General features: G+C 43.7%; 1 protein-coding gene across 1 annotated transcript in view; it reads left to right on the top strand.

Moving 5' to 3' along the window:
• KIAA1549L (KIAA1549 like) overlaps window positions 1-22,326 on the top strand; it is a 136,719-nt gene that overhangs the window by 74,849 nt on the left and 39,544 nt on the right. The window contains exon 15 of the mRNA XM_007468083.1: window positions 5,380-5,509. Coding sequence (XP_007468145.1) covers window positions 5,380-5,509 — 130 coding nt within the window. The remainder of the gene's footprint in view (window positions 1-5,379; window positions 5,510-22,326) is intronic.

Genomic DNA, 22,326 nt, shown 5'->3' with positions numbered 1-22,326 from the left:
TCCTGCTGATACTTGGAAAATGAATCAAAAGCCCTGTACAAGTAAGAGGAACTGAGTTTGGAAATTATTTGAGAAATGAAAATTTCCGTTAAGGTATTTTATAAGGAGAATGAACAAAACTTTTTTCTGCAGAGGTGCGTCTCCACTGCCTAACAAAAGGTCAGGCCAGATTCTTAAGGCCCTTTGATGGCCTGCTGATGCTGGGATTATATAGGTAATTTTTAGGAAATGTCTGTTGAAGAAATGATTTAATTAAAATTTTTGACCAGTTAAGGGAAAAATAGAGATAACCACAAATCAGGTGAGGTGGCAGGTAGGAAAGGAGATGGGGTCAGCAAGAGACTGGGACGAGAAGAGAAAGATTAATAGAGAAAAGGAGAGAAACAGAGGCTATTGGGTGCTATTCTTTTTTTTTTTTAAGTTTTTTAAAAAAATTAAATTTTAATTTATTTTTGGCTGCGTTGGGTCTTCGTTGCTGTGCATTGGCTTCCTCTACTTGTGGCGAGCGGGGGCTACTCTTCATTGCGGTGCACAGGCTTCTCATTGTGGTGGCTTCTCTTGTTGTGGAGCACGGGCTTTAGGTGCACGGGCTTCAGTAGTTGTGGCCCACAGGCTCAGTAGTTGTGGCTCATGGGCTCTAGAATGCAGCCTCCGTAGTTGTGGCACACGGGCTTAGTTGCTCTGCAGCATGTGGGATCTTCCCGGACCAGGGCTCAAACACGTGTCCCCTGCGTTGGCAGGTGGGTTCTTAACCACTGTGCCACCAGGGAAGCCCCTCGGGTGCTATTTTTGTCACACCCCACTGTTGACTCCAGGCACTGTCCACTGCTACCTGCTGTGTGTGTTACCTGTTATCACAGGTTAGACTTGCCTGTTAATTACTGTTCACAGTTCAACTTGTAAGAGGTTCTGCTCTCAGTGACCTAGCCCCTGCAAGGCACAAGTAAGGGACTCATTCTCTAGGCCAGAGGTAGCATCAATAACCAGAATCTTACCCTGAGACCTAAATAAATCAAAGACAAAGTTTAGATTCCAAATGATGACTCATCCTGATACCCCTTAAAAGAGTTTTCACAGGGCTTCCCTGCTGGCGCAGTGGTTGAGAGTCCACCTGCCAATGTAGGGGACACGGGTTCGTGCCCCGGTCCGGGAGGATCCCACATGCCGTGGAGTGGCTAGGCCCGTGAGCCATGGCCGCTGAGCCTGCGTGTCCGGAGTCTGTGCTCCGAAACAGGAGAGGCCACAATAGTGAGAGGCCCACGTACCGCAAAAAAAAAAAAAAAAAAAAAAGAGTTTTCACAGCTTTTTTTTAAGTCAGAGCACACCCCCCTTTTTATTTTATAAACTCTTACCCAGAGACACAGAGTATGTAATATAACTGAGGCAGGTGCTGTCAGAGGCCCCCTACATGTCCCCTTAGCCCCTCTATAGGCCAGCAGCATCCTTCATCTGTGACTCTGACATGAGCCCCCGACCAGAAGTGTCAGGTAGTTAATGTGCTCTGGAGCAGCTGTAGTCACTGACAGATGGGAACTAATGGATAAAGACCCCTGGCAGAAGAACTATACACTGTTGTAATAACCACGTTGTCTGGTTTCTATGTTTGATGATTTGACATCTGGGACCTTGCCCCTCGAGAAACTGCCCCTCCCAGGGCTGGCTAGCCTTTTCTTAGGGATAGTAAGTCTCACGTGCAAGTGCACTTGTTAGACACAAACCAAACAAACTGGAGCCCAGACTCCAGCTGCCTCTTGCACACAGGGCTTTTGCAATCTGAGCCCCCAGTGTCCCTGACCGAATCACCCTGGCCAGGGACCAGACAAACAGGGCCAGCTCCCATGTCCCAGAGTCTGCCAGAATCTTTCAAGTGAGCCAGTCCTAAGCCTGCTTACCCTGCCTTGCCAGTTCTTTCCCATGAAAGCCACAATAAAGGCTCTTGCCCACACTTTCCCCACACTCCCACTGCCTTGTGACTGACCTTTGTGCTTTCCATGTGGCCCTCCATAGTGTGGCATGCCCTTTCCTCTTGAGATCTGTGAGTATACGAGCTATCTTTTCAATGGCAGTCATCCCCTGATCTGTTGGTTTTACCATACCTGAATAATAATGAAACCTACATTTTATTTTATTATTTTTTATTTTTATTTTTATTTTTGCGGTACGTGGGCGTCTCACTGTTGTGGCCTCTCCCGTTGCGAAGGACAGGCTCTGGACGCGCAGGCTCAGCAGCCATGGCTCACGGGCCCAGCCGCTCTGCGGCACGTGGGATCTTCCCGGACTGGGGCACGAACCCGCGTCCCCTGCATCGGCAGGCGGACTCTTGACCACTGCGCCACCAGGGAAGCCTGAAACCTACATTTTAAAACATCTGTCTCCCACACTTCTCTAGTGAGTTTGAGCCCCAGATGCCCAAAACACTGATCTGCTCTGGATCATATCCTTTATTGGCCTCCTTTCCTTCCCTCTCTCATTTTCCCACTTCCCAACTTGTGCTTCCTGGAACCCTCTCCCAAATAAACCACTTCTAGTTCTACTCAGATTATCACAGAGCTTGCTTCTGGGGGAGCCCAACCTAAGGCAATAACCTATAAAGACAGAGTTTCTCTGATAGAAGGAGGGCATCCTCCTCCTTCTCAATGGCTCTAGTCCATCTTTATGGAACCCTAGGGTTCTGTAGAACACAGTTTGGAAACTACATTCTTAAACTATAGTGGTTAATCCCAGGCTCCAAAAAAATCCAAATAATAATTATCACTATCCTCCCAGCAGTATTTTCAAAGGTTTAAAAGCTTATATCTCAAGTTTGCAAGTTTCAAAATTTGTTAACTTTTAAAGAATATAGCAAAAATACCAAGAGGAAATGAATATACCTAATGGAACTCTATTTGATTAAAATAAGTAATTTCTCTACCTGAAAGCCTAATTTATCTCAAAGTAGTTGCTTGCACATCAGGCACACATTGGTGATCTGGTCAGTTGAGATCCATGTCAAACAGCAGTCTTTAAGCTGTGTATAAAAGAACATTGTCTTTGACGGAAAAGGAGACTGGGGTGTATGCCCGTGTCTAAGGGCTCACCCCCCCCCTTCATGGTTCTTGAAAGGGCTTACACAATCTCACTATTGTATTGCCAAAATAAACTACTTAAATGACAATTGCTAATCCTAGTATTTACTCCTCCATCACCTTTATTAGTAATTGGCAATCTCAGGACAGTTGTGAAGTCTGCTTTTTCAAAAAATGATTTGTAGTTAGGTCAAGGGTAAGAATTCTTTGGGATCTGCCTTACGTGTGAATCACTCAGAACAGATGCTGTTTCACGAGGCTGTGCTTCTTTCCTAAAGGAAGCCTCTAATTGCAGATAACTACAGGGCACGTTTGATAACACTAGGTGGTAAGCTCCTATATTAGTCAGGATTCTTTTGGATGTAAATGATGGAAAACCAACACAAACTGGTTAAATAAAAGGGGCATTTACCATTGAACAGGCCAAAGCTTCAGGAGTGGCTATAGATCTAAGAGGTCATAGAATGTCTTCCATGTTTACCTTGGTGTTTCTTCACTCTTTGCTGGCTGGTTTTCAGGCAGGCTTTTACCTCAGAGTGGCAAACTGGTTACCAACAACTCTAGGCTTATATCCTATCTTCTTAGAAACCTCAATGCCAAGAGAATGCCTCTTTGCTGGTTGCTGTAGCAAAAGCCTTGAGACTTAGTCTCATTTGACTGACTCAAGTGCCCACCCTCTGACCAGCCGTTATGGCCATGGGGTTGTGATGCTATGACTGTCCAGCCTGAGTCACATGCCTATCCCTGGAGGAAAGCTGGCCCCCAAAGAACATCCTTGTGCTCTTACCTAAAGAGGGTTGTCCTGGGTGCCAGGCAAGCAAAGACCACAGAGGCTCTCTAAACAGGTAAAAGCTCCTCATGGTGAGGGAGTCGGTCTAATAGTGTGTTTTATTCCCTAGACTAATTGCAAGGGTAGTGTCTTGCCTTGGGAGTTCTAATGTCTGTTCTAGACTAACAGTGTGTGAGTGTCATGCTGTGACAAACTGGGTGTGGGACCAATGAAAAGATATCTGTATGTCCCAGGTTTCTTCCATAGTCACTGGGAATAAATAATGCAACCTCTTTACCTTCAACCCCTGAATGGATAGAATCTTAGAACCGAGACACAAAATAGGTGGTGTTTGGGGAGTTCTCTGAAGGCAGATGCTCTGAAATGCAAGTTATTTACAGAGAGAAACTTACTGTTGGATGAGAGGGAAGTAGCCAGTGATTTTATCCCACCTTTGTGGGATGAACCCTGCAGGATCATGTGAAAGTCCCTGCTACTAAGAGTTGACTCTTGTGCAAGAAGAAAAGCACAGCCACAGCCCTCACTATGTTACTGTTTCCTTCCCCCTCCTCAAAAAATTCCTCTAATGACAAGTGGAAACAAGACAGTGATGATGCATTTCCTAGTGGGAGCTGAGTGGAGCCTGTGAACATGCTACTCCCTGGGCCTGAAATGCTCTATGCCTAGATTGGCATGTGGCTGGCTCTGTTAAGGTGTCTGCCAAAATGTCACCTCTCCAGAGAGGCCTTCCCTGACCATCCTATCTAAAGTCATCCCCTATCCTATCGCCATCTGTCACATCACCTCGTTTTGCTTCCTAGCCCTTATTTCTCTTGGAAATTATCATGCAAATTGTCTGTCTCCCTTATTAGAATGTAAGCTCAGGAGAGCAGGGCCATGTCTGTCTTGCTCACTGTGAATCTTCATCATCTTCCACAGTGCCTGGTAAATAGTAGCCACTCAGTAAATACTGAATGATGAATGGATGGATGGATGGGCCCCAAATTGCCTTTTGGTTTATAGCTCCTTAGCCCAAAAGGGAATCCACTGTGGTAAAGGTAGAAAAGAAAATCTATCAACACTTGTGTTTGAGAAGCTCATTAGCCACAGCATTTGTTAACGCATCATGGAACCCTGCATGTGAAATCAGAAAGATGAAAAGGAATAGGAGGCTGCCAAGTCAACAAAGCTAACAAAAGCAAGTTTGTTCTTCCAGCATTAGCTGTCCTAGAGGGTCAAGGGAGAGTCCCTGGCCTTGCCATCAGCAGAATTTTAGATGAGGTTGCAGTGTTGCAATTGATTATAGTTACCTAGTTTCCATACAAAAGAGCATTTACAATTCAGCCAAATGGTTATAGCATGTGGAAGAAAATTCTTTATTCTACTCTTTCTACAGCCCCTGATGGCCAGGGAACAAATACCATCAATTCTGAGAATCGTGAAGCAAATCCAAACCCTTCATTGGTTGCCTGTAGTTTGGATCAGTGGAGAATTCCATCTGTCAGGGCATTTGCTGCATCATAACAGTTGTTGAATTTTCTTCAGGCAACAGATGAAGAACTCTGTCTACCGGAGTCGGCAATCTCTGAACAGCCCGAGTCCGGGAGAAACAGAGATGGACCTTCTGGTGACTCGGGAGCGACCTCGGCGTGGAATCCGTAACAGCGGATACGATGTAAGTCTCTGGTGGGCTGAGCTGAATACAGCTTTGCTTTGTCCTGAATGCAGAGGGGAGAGAGCATCCTATAATGTTTCAGTTTACTGCATATTAGTGGAGTTTTTAAATGCACTAAAATGGTTTCTGTTTTATTATTCCTTATTACCTGTTTTGCAAAGTAAAATTGGAATGTGTGTGTCACACATTGGAATGTGTGTCAGGAACACTAATTGGAATGTGTCAGAGTAACAAATTATTGCTCAAAGGAGCTCAATGTCTAAATTCAACCATTATATGAATAGTACGTTATTGACCTTAAACTCAACAGCAATTCTAAATGCCCTTAATTTTTTTTCCCTTTGTCCTTACAAACTCAGTAGGAACTATGGCTGTGGGTTAGAATTCATTTGAACATAGGCTTCTTTTAATCCATAGCACTGTTGAGAAGTTGGATTTGTTCCTGATTTCATAACTCCTCAATATGCCATGGAAACAATGAGATTTCCAACAGAGCGATTTGGTGATTGCATATGATGAAGCACATGCTTATGTGCAGGGATGCTCCAAGCTGTAAAAATGCTTCTAATACCATCAGACGTCCCCAGGTGATGACTTACAATTTGGTGCCTCCTCTCACGTTGTTTACATCCTGTCACATGTAGTTGCTCTCATGAGCTCACATGAACAATACTATGCTGAGATGTTCAATAATGCTTCATTCTGCCCCAAGATTTCAAATGGCCCTGAATATACTCTTATGTTTTATGAAAATGTTTCTTCCCCTTTCTCCTAAAATGTTTCGCTAATTACAAATAAAAATTTTTATGTAACAAGAGTTATGATTCAAATATATCCAGATAAAGTTTTGTTACATTTGTGAGGTTGTAATTTGAAAATGACACTTGATTTCTTAAACATCCGGTGCTAATTTGAAGGCAATAAGATTTCTCCACCCTCAAGACTGGTCATTGTTTGCCACAAAAACTTAAAGTGGGATTTTTTAATGGTCCAATTAAAAACAGAGATATTATACCTAATTTGAATTCTAATTACCTTCCTTACATTTAAACTTGATATTTGTGTTGGCGATGATACCCTTATCTTTTATTTCTCTTTCCTTTTTTATAGAAAACAGTTTGATGGTTTAGTTTTGTAAAATTCCAGATGCTTTGGGCAAATCTTTTTTTCTCCTCCAGATTAAATTATTCAGTGTTCAATTTTCTCCCCACACAAATATTTCTTATACTAAACTTGATCATCAATTTGATAATCAGCCTGTGGTTAAAAATAGGGCGTTTGAAATTTCCAATTAATCTCTCCCTACTAACAGTGAGTATTCTTCCTGGATGCTTGTAGTTTGGGGAACTTCTGCTCGGGACTATTCCACTGAGGTATGATAGGATTCTTAATTTATTTCAAGATTTGTGTTAATAGATTTCTCGTGAGGTTCTAGACACAGACATTTTTACAGTTTGAGGAAATAGCCAGAGGTTTCCCTATTAGTCTTGAAGAGAGAACACTGCAGGGTTTTTTTTACCACTTCGCCAGGACTTGCAGTACTCACCTAATACTCCTGGAATGTTGTGTAGAACAGTAGAAGGAGGGGGACGATGTTTTGAAGGAGGTTGTTCACCTCTCACAAACATGTATAAATATTCCAATTACAGATTACTTTAGGGGAAGCACACTTCATTTCAGTAGATATTTTAAAGTATACAATTCTTTGAAAAGTGTGTGTGATCACAAAAACATAAGCAAATATAAGTTTCCTTTAGAGAAGATGATCACCTAGGGAATAATTTTAGGAATTTAGACTGTTGATGCTGAGAATGAAATTGTTTCTTGTATCTCCTCCTGAGCCTTTTAATCCCATGAGAAGTATTTGCTATCATTTTCTGACTGCGCACACTAGACCAGGCCCTATTCTAGTCTTTTTATGTGTATAATCTCATTGAATTTGCAATCACCAGTCAAGTAGGTGCTCTCATTATGTCCGTTGTACAGATGGGAAACCAAGGCTCCAAGCAGTTACATAATAAGTTTACCCGACTCCAGAGCCCATCCCCTTAACCACCACAATATGATCTGCATGTGCCCTCACAACACTGTATATCTGTCTTCTCATAGCATAATATATGCCCAGTATTTCTGATCTCTATAAGATGTCAGGTCTCACAAAATTCTTGCATGGATAACCCACACAAACAAAAAATGGACCAGCAGATAAAGCAGAAAAATAAGATTCTTAGTTTTAAACAATGCGTGCATTCATTTTCTGAATTTCGATTTTCTAAAAGTCCTGAATCACTCCTGGCAAAAGAATACATTAGCTCAGCAGTGAACAGGTCATTCAGTTGGAAACACGTCATGCTTCCTACTGTGTCTGGGGATCTTGAAGCCAGGCCAACATTTGCAAGTCATTTCTGCCAGATTAGGAAACACCAGAGGGACCAGCTCTTTTTTTTTTTCTTTTGATTTGATTTTATTTTTTTTATACAGTAGCTTCTTATTAGTTATCCATTTTATACATATTAGTGTATATATGTCAATCCCAATCTCCCAATTCATCACACCACCACCACCACCCCCTGCCACTTTCCCCTCTTGGTGTCCATACGTTTCTTTTGTACATCTATGTCTCTGTTTCTGCCCTGCAAACCAGTTCATCTGTACTATTTTTCTAGGTTCCACATATATGTGTTAATATACGATATTTGTTTTTCTCTTTCTGACTTACTTCACTCTGTATGACAGTCTCTAGATCCAGCCACGTCTCTACAAAAAACCCAATTTCGTTCCTTTTTATGGCTGAGTAATATTCCATTGTATATATGTACCACATCTTCTTTAGCCATTAGTCTGTCGATGGGCATTTAGGTTGCTTCCATGACCTGGCTATTGTAAATAGTGCTGCAATGAACATTGGGGTACATGTGTCTTTTTGAATTATGGTTTTCTCTGGGTATATGCCCAGTACTGGGATTGCTGGGTCACCTGGTAATTCTAGTTTTAGTTTTTTAAGGAACCTCCATACTGTTCTCCATAGTGGCTGTATCAATTTACATTCCCACCAACAGTGCAATAGGGTTCCCTTTTCTCCACACCCTCTCCAGCATTTGTTGTTTGTAGATTTTCTGATGATGCCCATTCTAACTGGTGTGAGATGATGCCTCATTGTAGTTTTGATTTGCATTTCTCCAATAATTAGTGATGTTGAGTAGCTTTTCATGTGCTTCCTGGCCATCTGTATGTCTTCTTGGGAGAAATCGCTATTTAGGTCTTCTGCCCATTTTTGGATTGGGTTGTTTATTTCTTTAATATTGAGCTGCATGAGTTGTTTATATATTTGGAGGTTAATCCTTTGTCCATTGATTCATTTGCAAATATTTTCTCCCATTCTGAGGGTTGTCTTTTCGTCTTGTTTGTACTTCCCTTTGCTGTGCAAAAGCTTTTAAGTTTCATTAGGTCCCATTTGTTTATTTTTGTTTTTATCTCCATTACTCTAGGAAATGGATCAAAAAAGATCTTGCTGTGATTTATGTCAAAGACTGTTCTTCCTATGTTTTCCTCTAAGAGTTTTATAGTGTCTGGTCTTACATTTAGGTCTCTAATCCATTTTGAGTTTATTTTTGTGTATGGTGTTAGGGAGTGTTCTAATTTCATTCTTTTACATGTAGCTGTCCAGTTTTCCCAGCACCACTTATTGAAGAGACTGTCTTTTCTCCATTGTATATCTGCCTCCTTTGTCATAGATTAGTTGACCATAGGTGCATGGGTTTATCTCTGGGCTTTCTATCTTGTTCCGTGGATCTGTATTTCTGTTTTTGTGCCAGTACCATATTGTCTTGATTACTGTAGCTTTGTAGTATAGTCTGAAGTCAGGGAGTCTGATTCCTCCAGCTCTGTTTTTTTCCCTCAAGACTGCTTTGGCTATTCAGGGTCTTTTGTGTCTCCATACAAATTTTAAGATTTTTTTGTTCTAGTTCTGTAAAAAATGCCATTGGTAATTTGTTAGGGATTGCATTTAATCTGTAGATTGCTTTGGGAGTATAGTCATTCTCACAATATTGATGCTTCCAATCAAAGAACATGGTATACCTCCCCATCTGTTTGTATCATCTTTAATTTCTTTCATCAGTATCTTATAGTTTTCTGCATACAGGTCTTTTGTCTCCCTAGGTAGGTTTATTCATAGGTATTTTATTCTTTTTGTTGCAGTGGTAAATGGGAGTGTTTCCTTAATTTCTCTTTCAGATTTTTCATCCTTAGTGTATAGGAATGCGTGCATTAATTTTGTGTCCTGCAACTTTACCAAATTCATTGATTAGCTCTAGTACTTTTCTGGTGGCATCTTTAGGATTCTCTTTGTATAGTATCATGTCATCTGCAAACAGTGACAGCTTTACTTCTTCTTTTCCGATTTGGATTCCTTTTAAATAAATTTATTTATTTACTTATTTGACTGTGTTGGGTCTTCGTTTCTGTGCGAGGGCTTTCTCTAGTTGCGGCGAACAGGGGCCACTCTTCATCGTGGTGCACGGGCCTCTCACTGTCGTGGCCTCTCTCGTTGCGGAGCACAGGCTCCAGACGCGCAAACTCAGTAGGTGTGGCTAACGGGCCCATTTGCTCTGTGGCATGTGGTATCTTCCCAGACCAGGGCTCGAACCCGTGTCCACTGCATTGGCAGGCAGATTCTCAACCACTGAGCCACCAGGGCAGCCCTGGATTCCTTTTATTTCTTTTTCTTTTCTGATTGCCGTGGCTAGGACTTCCAAAACCACGTTGAATAATAGTGGTAAGAGTGGACATCTTTGTCTTCTTCCTGATCTTAGAGGAAATGCTTTCAGTTTTTCACCATTGAGAATGATGTTTGCTGTGGGTTTGTTGTGTATGACCTTTCTTATGTTGGGGTAGGTTCCCTCTATGCCCACTTTCTGGAGAGTTTTTATCATAAATGGGTGTTGAATTTTGTCAAAAGCTTTTCTGCATCTATTGAGATGATCATATGGTTTTTATTCTTCACTTTGTTAATATGGTGTATCACTTTGATTGATTTGCGTATATTGAAGAATCCTTGCATCCCTGGGATAAATCCCACTTGATCATGGTGTATGATCCTTTTAACGTGCTGCTGGATTCTGTTTGCTAGTATTTTGTTGAGGATTTTTGCATCTATATTCAGCAGTGATATTGGTCTGTAATTTTCTTTTTTTGTAGTATCTTTGTCTGGTTTTGGTATCAGGGTGATGGTGGCCTCAAAGAATGAGTTTGGGAGTGTTCCTTCCTTCACAGTGTTTTGAAAGAGTTTGAGAAGGATGGGTGTTAGCTCTTCTCTAAATGTTTGATAGAATTCACCTGTGAAGCCATCTGGTCCTGGACTTTCGTTTGTTGGAAGATTTTTAATCTCAGTTTCAGTTTCATTACTTGTGATGGGGCTGTTCATATTTTCTATTTCTTCCTGGTTCAGTCTTGGAAGGTTATACCTTTCTAACAATTTGTCCATTTCTTCCAGGTTGTCCATTTTTTTGCCATAGAGTTGCTTGTAGTAGTCTCTTAGGATGCTTTGTATTTCTGCGGTGTCTATTGTAACTTCTCCTTTTTCATTTCTAATTTTATTGATTTGAGTCCTCTCCCTCCTTTTCTTGATGAGTCTGGCTAATGGTTTATCAGTTTTGTTTTCTTCTCACAGAACCAGCTTTTAGTTGTATTGATCTTTGCTATTGTTTTCTTTGTTACTATTTCATTTATTTCTCCTCTGATCTTTATGATTTCTTTCCTTCTACTAACTTTGGGTTTTGTTTGTTCTTCTTTCTCTAGTTCCTTTAAGTGTAAGCTTAGATTGTTTATTTGAGATTTTTCTTGTTTTTTGAGGTAGGCTTGTATTGCTCTAAACTTCCTTCTCAGAACTGCTTTTGCTGCAGCCCATAGGTTTTGGATCATCGTGTTTTCGTTGTAATTTTTCTCTAGGTATTTTTTATTTCCTCTTTGATTTCTTCAGTGATCTCTTGGTTATTTGGTAACGTATTGTTTAGCCTCCATGTGTTTGTGTTTTTACGTTTTTTTCCCTGTAATTGATTTCTAATCTCATAGCTTCGTGGTCAGAAAAGATGCTTGATATGATTTCAATTTTATTAAATTTTCTGAGGCTTAATTTGTGACCCAAGATGTGATCTATCCTGTAGAAGTTTCCCTGTGCACTTGAGAAGAAAGTGTAAACTGCTGTTTTTGGATGGAATGTCCTATAAATATCAATTAAATCTATCTGGTCTATTGTGTCATTTAAACTTCTGTTTCCTTTATTTATATTCATTTTGGATGATGTGTCCATTGGTGTAAGTGAGGTGTTAAGGTCCCCCACTATTAGTGTGTTACTGTCGACTTCCTCTTTTATAGCTGTTAGCAGTTGCCTTATGTATTGAGGTGCTCCTATGTTGGGTGCATATATATTTATAATTGTTATATCTTTTTCTTGGATTGATCCCTTGATCATTATATAGTCTCCTTCCTTGTCTCTTGTAACATTCTTTATTTTAAAGTCTATTTTATCTGTTACGAGTATTGCTACTCCAGCTTTCTTTTGATTTCCATTTGCATGGAATATCTTTTTCCGTCCCTTCACTTTCAGTCTGTATGTGTCCGTAGGTCTGAAGTGGGTCTCTTGTAGACAGCATATATATGGGTCTTGTTTTTGTATGCATTCAGCAAGCCTGTGTCTTTTGGTTGGAACATTTAATGCATTCACATTTAAGGTAATTATCGATATGTATGTTCCTATGACCATTTTCTTAATTGTTTTGGGTTTGTTTTTGTAGGTCCTTTTCTTCTCTTGTGTTTCCCACTTAGAGAAGTTCCTTTAGCATTTGTTGTAGAGCTGGTTTGGTGGTGCTGAATTATCTTAGCTTTTGCTTGTCTGTAAAGCTTTTGATTTCTCCATCAAATCTGAATGAGATCCTTGCCGGCTAGAGTAATCTTGGTTTTAGGTTCTTCCCTTTCATCACTTTAAGTATATCATGCCACTCCCTTCTGGCTTGTAGTTTCTGCTGAGAAATCAGCTCTTAACCTTATGGGAGCTCCCTTGTATGTTATTTGCCATTTTTCCTTTGTTGCTTTCAATAATTTTTCTTTGTCTTTAATTTTTGTCACTTTGATTACTATGTGTCTTGGCATGTTTCTCCTTGGGTTTATCCTGCCTGGTTCTCTCTGCACTTCCTGGACTTGGGTGGCTATTTCCTTTCCCATGTTAGGGAAGATTTTGACTATAATCTCTTCAAATATTTTCTCGGGTCCTTTCTCTGTCTCTTCTCCTTCTGGGACCCCTATAATGCAAATGTTGTTGCATTTAATGTTGTCCCAGAAGTCTCTTAGGCCATCTTCATTTCTTTTCATTCCTTTTTCTTTATTCTCTTCCGCAGCAGTGAATTCCACCATTCTGTCTTCCAGGTCACTTATCCGTTCTTCTGCCTCAGTTATTCTGCTATTGATTTCTTCTAGTGTATTTTTCATTTCAGTTATTGTATTGTTCATCTCTGTTTGTTTGCTTTTTAATTCTTCTAGGTCTTTGTTAAACATTTCTTGCATCTTCTCGATCTTTGCCTCCATTCTTTTTCTGAGGTCCTGGATCATCTTCACTATCATTATTCTGAATTATTTTTCTGGAAGGTTTCCTGTCTCCACTTCATTTAGTTGTTTTTCTGGGGTTTTATCTTGTTCCTTCATCTGGTACATAGCCCTCTGCCTTTTCATCTTGTCTATCTTTCTGTGAATGTGGTTTTTGTTCCACAGGCTGCAGGATTGTAGTTCATCTTGCTTCGGCTGTCTTCCGTCTGATGGATGAGGCTATCTAAGAGGTTTGTCAGGACCAGCTCCTTGACATGGTAGAAACAAAAGCACCAGGAGGTTGATTTAAGTGTGAATTTTTCAAAGGTTGCCTGCTTTAGAGTCCCAAAGGAAACACCTGCATGTAAAAACAAATGAACAAATAAACAAATAAGCCAACAAACACACTCTTCATGGGCAAATCTTAGTCCCAGGACTGATGGCAGCCTGGATTGTTTCAGAATTTTTCCACTGAACAGGAAAAGTGTGGGCCTACGGAAGAGAGACTCTTAGCTCCCAGGGGTTTGGGGATCCCTGTGTTTTGCAGCAAGAATTCTCAACCACTTTGCCACCCTAACAGGGATGCCACACACTCCTGGCATTTATTGGGGCTCAGTTGGATAGTAATTTTCAGGAGGAGGCACCCCTTTTAGAAGAAGGCATGATTTTAGAAGGATGTCCAAAACTGATCCGTCCTAACAAGGACAGATCATATCTTTAAAGTAACTTTGAAATTAATTGAAATTAATTCCTCCAAGTGCAGAAAGCGGGTAGAAAAGATAATGTCAGCCTAATATTTCAAAACAAAAATAACTATTTCAAATTATTTTTTAAATGTTATTTTCCAAATGAAAGTCATATAGAAAATAATGAAGCAGTGGGGAAAGGAAAAGGAAATGCCCCAAATGTGACTTCTCAGGCAGAATAATGACCCAACTGTTTTTTCCTACATTGGCCAAATTGTTAACCCCTGTATGTGGATGATGAATCAGTCTTTGCCTCCAAAGGGCAAGTAGTAATCAAATCATTCCCCAGAAATAAAAACGCACTTCCTCAACCTTGATTTGCATTTGGACTTCAAAAACCTATGACAGGAATAGGGTCAGCTATGTGCCTTGGCCACGAGAGCGTCTCTGAAACAATGGTTTGAATTATAATGTTGGAAATGAGTGCTGACCTCCCAGAAATAGAGAGCTTTACAAGCATTTCCCTTAGTTTCTCTCCAGCACCTTGTCTGGAATTCCACACCCTGGTGGTGCTCAGACCTTAACAAACATGTGGGCAGTGAGTGAAAATGTTAAGAAGGATGATTGATCCATTGATGCGTCTCAGTAGAGGTGATGTCGAAGGCTCTGATGTAGCCATCACCAGCACTATTACAACCTTGGGGGAAATGTTTTGATATGTTAGCGGAAACCAGATGATTTTACAACTGAAGAGTCTGTAAACCTACAAAAAGGGGCACTACATCAGGCAAGGTTCAGCTGCAGAAAACAGAAAACATCGAGCCTTTTTTTTTTTTTGCGGTACGCGGGCCTCTCACTGTTGTGGCCTCTCCCGTTGTGGAGCATAGGCTCCGGACGCGCAGGCTCAGCGGCCATGGCTCACGGGCCCAGCCGCTCCACGGCATGTGGGATCTTCCCAGACTGGGACACGAACCCGTGTCCCCTGCATCGGCAGGAGGACTCACATTGAGCCATTTTAAACAGACAAAAAGGGACTGTAAGGAATTAGGTGCTCCCACAATTATCAGGGGGCTGGAGGAGTGTTCCAGGAAAGACTGAGAACAAAACCGCAGGGCTGGCTCTGCAAAGGGGCCACTGCTTGTGCCCCAAGCAAGAAGGTGAGGGAAGTGGGCTGCCCTGGAACTGCTGACCAGCAGAAAGATGGGCCCTGCCTCATTTCCTTGGTCCAAACCACACACTAGTGCATTTAATTGACAGAACCTAAGTCTCAATCCCAGCCAGTTCCTCCTGGAGGGCCCCAAGTGCATGTTAGCTGTTAGCCTTCAAGCTACAGGAAAGCGTGTAAAAAAGAGGTTGCCAAGGCCTGGTCCAAACATTCCTACTATGGCACGGGGTAAAAGCAAGACAGAGAATTACCAGGCAGAGCAATATTTGGGAAGCATTTGGGGGAACTAGTGGAGGAAAGCATAGCAAAGAGGAAGATGGAAACACCGCTCAGAGCTCAGTACCCACACAGGCTGCAGGCTGGGCGCACTGTATTGTGTGTGATGGGCTGTTTATCTTGCTGGTGTCTCTCGGCTGACAATGAAGTCAGTTTCCTTTGTTCCAGGAGAACAGTGGTTACTGGAAGGAGGCCAAGGGATTGGAACAGTTGTTTTCACAGCTTCCATTTTCAGGGAAATGAAATATAATCTGGAAGGCCCCTGACTGCCTGAGATAACATATAGCAGTCTGGGGCCTTCTCAGTAAACTTGTAAATCCTATTATTAATGGGAGTCTCTCCTGCTCACCTCTCCCCTCCCTCCCCCAGCGTCTTACGGCTTTGGCATGATAGTTAGAGACCAAGGCAAAGCACAAGGATGCCCTGGCACTGTGTGATGTGCCCAGTTAAGGGTACAACCAACTTTTGCTTTCATTGGGAAGCAGATGGTTGGATTTGGGGGTTTTGTCCTTTACCAGAAGCAACCTGCCATTGCCCTCTGAACTAGGTGCCCTGTGTTGGCCCTGACCCCAACACCATCACCTCCTAAGCATCCCACCTAGAACTGCCTTACAGATGTCTTCCATCTCAGCCTTTCATTTCTTTCTCCTGCCTCTGCCAGCTAGTTTAAGCTGCTAATAAGCCTGGCTTGATATGTTATCTCAAGTTAACTTATAGTACATTGTGTTTTAACAGGGGCCTTTAATCCCAGGGAAATATCTGATAATGGGAGATCAGGCTCCCTGGTTGAGGCTGAGGCAGAGGTGGAGGTGTTTGGTGGTGAGGTGAGCCTTTTGGTGTAGTCCAGACCCCAGCGGGCTGGTGGCTGCCCACAAAGATGCTTGTTAATCCCACAAAGATGGAGGCCTCTTGGCAGGTAGAGAGCAGGAAGTAGATTCTTGTTTGCAGATTTTGGGGGTGGAAGGCCAGGTTTCAGGACCGCCTAGTGACCCCACTTGGTGCCAGGCTTCCCCTGCCGAACTTTCCCTCCCATGCCGGCAGGTTCCCACTGGGCAGGAGACAAACAGCTTCCCTTCCTTAGTGAGCACTCAGGTGCCATCTGCCTGCCTGTTCTCTCTGGTTCCCTGTGCTCTGGACGGTGCCTGTTCCTGCTCTTGGTACCCGCCTACTCACCCTGCCTCTTCTGAGCTCTGAGACCTCTTAGCCTCTTGACTAGGGCAGCCACTTACTGCAGGCCAGCGTCCCCAGCATGCTCTTGGTATGGACACCTGTAGGGGAAGGGAAGGAAGCAGGATTGGACAGAGTTAAAGGTCGGGCTATGGTACAGGAACTATAAGCCCTCAGCTGACCCCACGGAGAGCTCTGTAGCTACAGAGCTACAGGCCCCTGAAGAGCTGTCCCGGGCTTTCGAGAAGCGTCTGGGCTCTTATCCTCTAGCACTGGCCAGTCCCTAGGTGTCCTTGGGAGAGGCAGCTCTCTTTAGCCAAGGACAATTCCCAGCGAGAGAGTTGCCACTGCCGGTTCCCACTAATGCCCGGGCGATTCCCAGTTGACACCTGAGGGCTGGCGGCGTGCCCAGCAGCTCGGGAAGGAGCCCTAGAGTCCTGAGTAGCACAGCACCATCCACCCCACGCTAGTGCTTTCCAACCCTGGTGTTCCTTGGCCCACTGTGGCCCTTGAATTCCTTCAGGAGCCGAAGGCCAGGGGACAAATGAGAACACCCCTTGGTAGTTGCTACCCCTTCATTTCCTCTAGCAAGCATTTCTCATGTGCAGTGGAACCACTGCATCATATTGCGTTTAACATACGCAAATTCGGTAATATAGACCCTGTAAGACAAAGGAAAGAATTTTAAATATTGCAAAAAAAATAGCTTTTGTCTGTATTCTGTTCATATCATGCATTACAGGTGATCTGTTTCTTTTTACATATTGTTCTGTAAGATGGTATACACAGGCCATGCATGCTGTACCATATGGACAATTTAAGGACTTCTCAAAGGTTTAACTACATGATTTTTCCCTTCTCTGCTGGCATTGGCATCTAAGCCCCACATGTGACTACCTGTGTGAGGCTCTATGGAGAAGAGAAAGGTAGATTAACTAGTGCTTGCCCCGAGGTGCTTTTGCAGACTAGTGGAGGAGACAGGTAGAGACATATGCAGCCGGTTGTGCCAGTGAACTTGGATGGGAACAGGAAGTCTTCCTGAAGGTCTCTTCCTGTCTGTCCCACGGCTGCTAGAGGAAACCTTCTAAAACACATACCCTTGTTTAAAATCCTTCAGTACCTCCTCAGGGCTTGGGCATAAGACTCAAACTCTAAGCTTCCGGCTCAGGACTCATCTGCTCTGGCTGGCCTGGGCCTGCCCTTCTGGCTGCTGTGGCTGCTTCTGATCCACCCCTTGGCTGCGGCCCTGCACGCCCTTCCCAGGCTTGCCCTGTGATTTCACATCTCTGCGTCTTTGCATGTGCTCATCCCTCTGCTCAGAACATCCCTTCCCTCCGGCTTAGTGCAGGCCGAGGTTTCTCAACTTTAGCACTATTGATATTTGGGGCTGGATAATTCTTTGTATGGAGGGCTGTCCTGTGCATTGTACAATGGTTAGCAGCATCCCTGGCCTCTACCCACCAGCTGCCAGTAGCACCTCCCAGTTGTGTGAGCCAAAAAATGCCTCCAGACATTGCTGAGTGTACCCTGAGGGCAAACTTGTCCCCAGTTGAGAACTGCCTATTCAGGCAATGCTTTCAGAACTTGGTTAAACATCATCTCCCCGAGAATCTTTTCCTCGACCCCGCGTCTGTGGTCTGACTTAAATGCCGTCCTTCGTGTTCCAGGAGCACCTGGGACTCACCCCAATCAAAGCCCTTACTCCCCATTCTCCCTCTGTGGGTTTATATATATTATTTCCCCTGCTGCCCTCCTCAAGGACAGGAATCATGTCTTATTCATCCTGGGAGCCTCAGCACTCAGAATGAGAACCAGCACATATTAGATGCCGTGTCTCTATTTTTTGAGCAAATGAACAAGCAAGTGTCAATCAGAAGTGACTCCAGAGCTGAGACTTGAAAATATGGGGCAGATTTCACTCTGAGCCAGATAAACAGTTGATTTGACTGGCTTATCAACACTGTAGACAAATGCATGTTAGTGTTTGAAGTTCAGTCTAAATGGTGGTTATCAGTTAGGATGCTTTGGCTAAAATAACAGAAAACTGAACCCAACTCAGACTGTCTCTACTCATTAAGGGCATGTATTGGGTACAGTAAATCCGGGCCTGGTCTGATTGATGCTCCCGTTCCTTTTCTCTGCGTTATGCGGTGCTGTCCCCCTTCGGGTTCATCTACATGTTGATTCTCCGCTGTAGGAAATGGCTGTAGCAGCCTCAGGCCTCGTGTCTACATACTGCGTTGGCCAATGCAAGAGAGAATATCTCTTTTCCCAGCCATGAAATGAAGCTTATGGGTTTTACTCTAACTGAGCCACTGTAGGTCAAGTGCCCACCCCACCCCTGTATCAAGGAGGGAGCTTATACTGATTGGTTTAACCCAGTCAGACCTCAGCAGCAGAGCTGGAACAGGCTTATTAGTCCTTGCTGGCCACCCGCCAGAGCCCCTGTCTGAGACCCAGGGAGAGGAGTGGATGGATGCTGAGGCCATTACAGTACCTGTGACTTGAGGAACATCAATCTTTGGGCCTTTTAAGGGGCAAAACCAGCACAGTCCTCCATGTCACTTGTCCCTCCAGTCTCAGTTGTGGGACAAACACCTCTTTGGTTGACCGTCCATAGAAAGATCGTCATGACGATAAGCCCATGACCATTTCTCCCTGTGGACTTGGGGAGTCCTGGCTAGGTTGTGTTTTAGAGGCGGAGTGACCAAGAGGGATTTTTGTGGGTCTGTCTGGCTTTTTCAAGGGGTGGAAGGAGGAAGAGCAGATTTGAGTTGGTGACAGGGAGAGCCTGTTTGGCTGCGGATTCGTGTCGGCTCTCAAAATTGAGCCTGAGTCCCCTTGCTGCCTGCAGGGCCAACTCAGCTAAGAAGATGAGAAGAAGCAGGTGATGACTCGTCTCAAGAGCAAAAAGCAAAATAACTTCCCACGAGAGAAAGCCATTCTTGTGTGTTTACTTTCGGGTTGACTTTTTATTTTATTTTTTATTTTTTTTACTTTTTATTTTTTTACGGTATGCGGGCCTCTCACTGTTGTGACCTCTCCCGTTGCGGAGCACAGGCTCCGGACGCGCAGGCTCAGCGGCCATGGCTCACGGGCCCAGCCGCTCCGCGGCACGTGGGATCTTCCCGGACCGGGGCACGAACGCGTGTCGCCTGCATTGGCAGGCGGACTCTCAACCACTGCGCCACCAGGGAAGCCCTCAGGTTGGTTTTTTACAACGTATTAGTCATCAGTTGACTCTGGCTCATGTATTGTTCTCAACATTCACAATCAGTACTGTGTAACGGTTATGCTCATGGCCTCTGGAGCTAAGCTGGGCTCACAGTCCAGCCTGGCTAGACACTGGCAGTATGAAGCTGGGCTAGTTACTTCACCTACCTGCTTTAGTTTCTCCACCTGGAAAATGGGCATGCAGGTTGAACCTGCCTTATAGGGTTGTTGTGAGGATACAATGAATTAATGCAGGTAAAGCACCTAGAAGATGCACAGTGAACATTAGCTGTTGTACCTGTGGCTAACAGATTCCATGAGGGAGAGAGGGATACTCTTTTTTTCCGTTTCTTTTCCATTCTAGCACTTTAGACGTCGCAGGACTGCTGTGAATTGTCTCACGCACTGTGATATTGTGATTTATAATAAGAAATAGATTATTTGGTCTTAGTCCTTGTTGCTGGCCCGGAGCTCCTAAACCCCTTGGGATTTCCTGAGTGATGGGAGCATTAAATGTCCTTTATGTTAATGAGGTGACCTAGAAAGCACCTAGGGATGGGGGCTGGTTGCCAGTGGAGCCCACCATGTGATTAAGGGTTGGAACTTTCAGTCCCACTCCCACCCCCTGACCTCCAGGAAGGGAAGAGGGGCTAGAGATCAAGGTCAATTTCCAGTGATTAGTCAATCATGCCTGTGTAATGACGCCTCCATTAAAAACCTAAAAGGACTGGGTTCGGAGAGCTTCTGGGTTGGTGAACACGTGGAGATTGGGGAGAGTGGCACCCTCAGAGAGCATGGAAACTCCTTGGCCTTCCCCATAACCTGCCCTATGCCTCTCTTCCATCTGGCTGTTCCTGATTTATATCTTTTAATAATAATCCAGAAATCTAGTACGTAAAATGTTTCTCTGAGTTCTCTGAGCCATTACAGCTGAACCTGAGGAGGGAGTCTTTGGAACCTCCAATCTATAGCTGATTGGTCAGAAGCACAGGTGACATTGCGATTGGCATCTGAAGCAGTTGGTGGGGTGGGGTGGGGGGCAGTCTGGTGGAGCTGAGCTCTTAACCTGTGGAATCTGATGCTTTCTCCAGGTAGAATCAGAATTGAGTTGAACTGTAGGATTCCCAGCTGATGTCCAAGAACTGGATGTGTGGGGAAAAACTCACGCGTGGTGATCAGAATTGTACACACTAAAGAGAGGATTGGATTCCTCAAAGAGTGCCTTTCACCAGCATGATGGGGCTGGAGAAGGGCTTTGTAAAGGGTGCTGAGACCTTCCCCCCGTTGCCCTGACACAGGCCAGACTTCTAGAGGTGACCTCTAAGGGCACGCTTTGCCAGACCCGGGGTTGCCAGTGGTTATAACTTGGTAAATGTGACTTGTTCAGTAATTGAATTTCCACTGCTTTGTGGAGGGCAGCAGCTCATGGGGAGAAAGACAAGAGGATGGAGCCGGTTCCTGAGACTCCTGCTTCCAGATGAAGATGTTTTGCTTTGGGAGCAGAGAATAAAGCTGAGACTAGTCCATTTGCTGAGGACATTGGACACCTTCTTTTACCCTTGATTGTCCATCCCCATAATTTCAGTGTAATTATGGGTCACTCTTTGGAAGATGAGAAAGAAAAAGAATGCCCCTCTTCTCTAGAAATCTATGAGAGACCCTGTAAGGTTTTTTCTACTCACCTGAGACAGAAAAAGCATGTTGTTTTCATGTCCCTGTAGCTGGGAAGTGATTGTGGTTCATCCTTTGGAAGGCAATCAGAGTGAAACTTGAAATTTTGCTGAGATTTTTAACAAACTCTTTTTGTACAGCCTGTTGCAGAAGAGAAACCATTAACCATTATTTTGAACCCTCTTTTCTGTTCTGAGGGGTGCCAATCTTCCTCTATTGTCAGAGAAGGTTTTGAGATGTAGGCTCAGGAGGAAGCTGACCCTGTGTCGCGATAGCTCTCCTCTTCACAGGGGAAGTGAAGACTCCTTGAACTTTGGTTTCCACAAGTGGCTTTGTAAATGTCTCTGCTTACTCAGTGACAAGCAGCACTTGCAGTGGGGCTGTAATAGCCAGAGCAGACACTGAACAGAGAGAAGCCCAAGGGACTTGTGTTGCCCAAGGGACCCTGTAGGTGGAGAGAAAGATGGTCATGGAGCCAGATCAGTTCATCATGGCCATATGGCCCAGAGATGCATCTTGCTGAAACCCACACTTGATCTTGGGGCTCTTGCTGTGAAGATGCAGAATTTGCTCAGAATCTGTTCTCCATGTTAGATAGAGCTGTGATTGGTCATGAGTTGACAATCAGGGCTTTGGGGCAAATTTTAGAGAGAACCTTCAAGTTTTTGTGCTTCAGAAATGAAGTGCCAGGGTGGGGCAAAGTGTTGTTGCACACACTTGTGTGTCCTGGAAAGTATGACCTTGTAAGACATCTGTCCACTTTGGGGCTCATAACTCAAGAAATTCTAGAATAAATGGCTTCCAGAGTCCCTCATCCTTCCTCTTCAAGTCCATTCTAGATAAGACTGCCTAATTCATTTTAGACATTTGGAATTGTCTTTTCCTGTTCAAGACTTTTGAGCAGAAATTCTCCTGGCTTCTTTTAAGATTAATTTCCATCCATTCATTCATTCAATGAGCATTTATTAAAGTTCTACTATTCGCCATTCTGGGATGCAACAGGACACATGACAAAGTCCCTGCCCTCATGACACTTATATTCCAGCAAGGGGAACAGATGA

Source organism: Lipotes vexillifer, unplaced genomic scaffold (genome assembly GCF_000442215.2).
Source record: "Lipotes vexillifer unplaced genomic scaffold, Lipotes_vexillifer_v1.1 scaffold451, whole genome shotgun sequence".
In the NCBI taxonomy this organism is placed as follows: Eukaryota; Metazoa; Chordata; class Mammalia; order Artiodactyla; family Lipotidae; genus Lipotes; species Lipotes vexillifer.
This window is presented reverse-complemented; position numbering and strand designations above follow the sequence as displayed.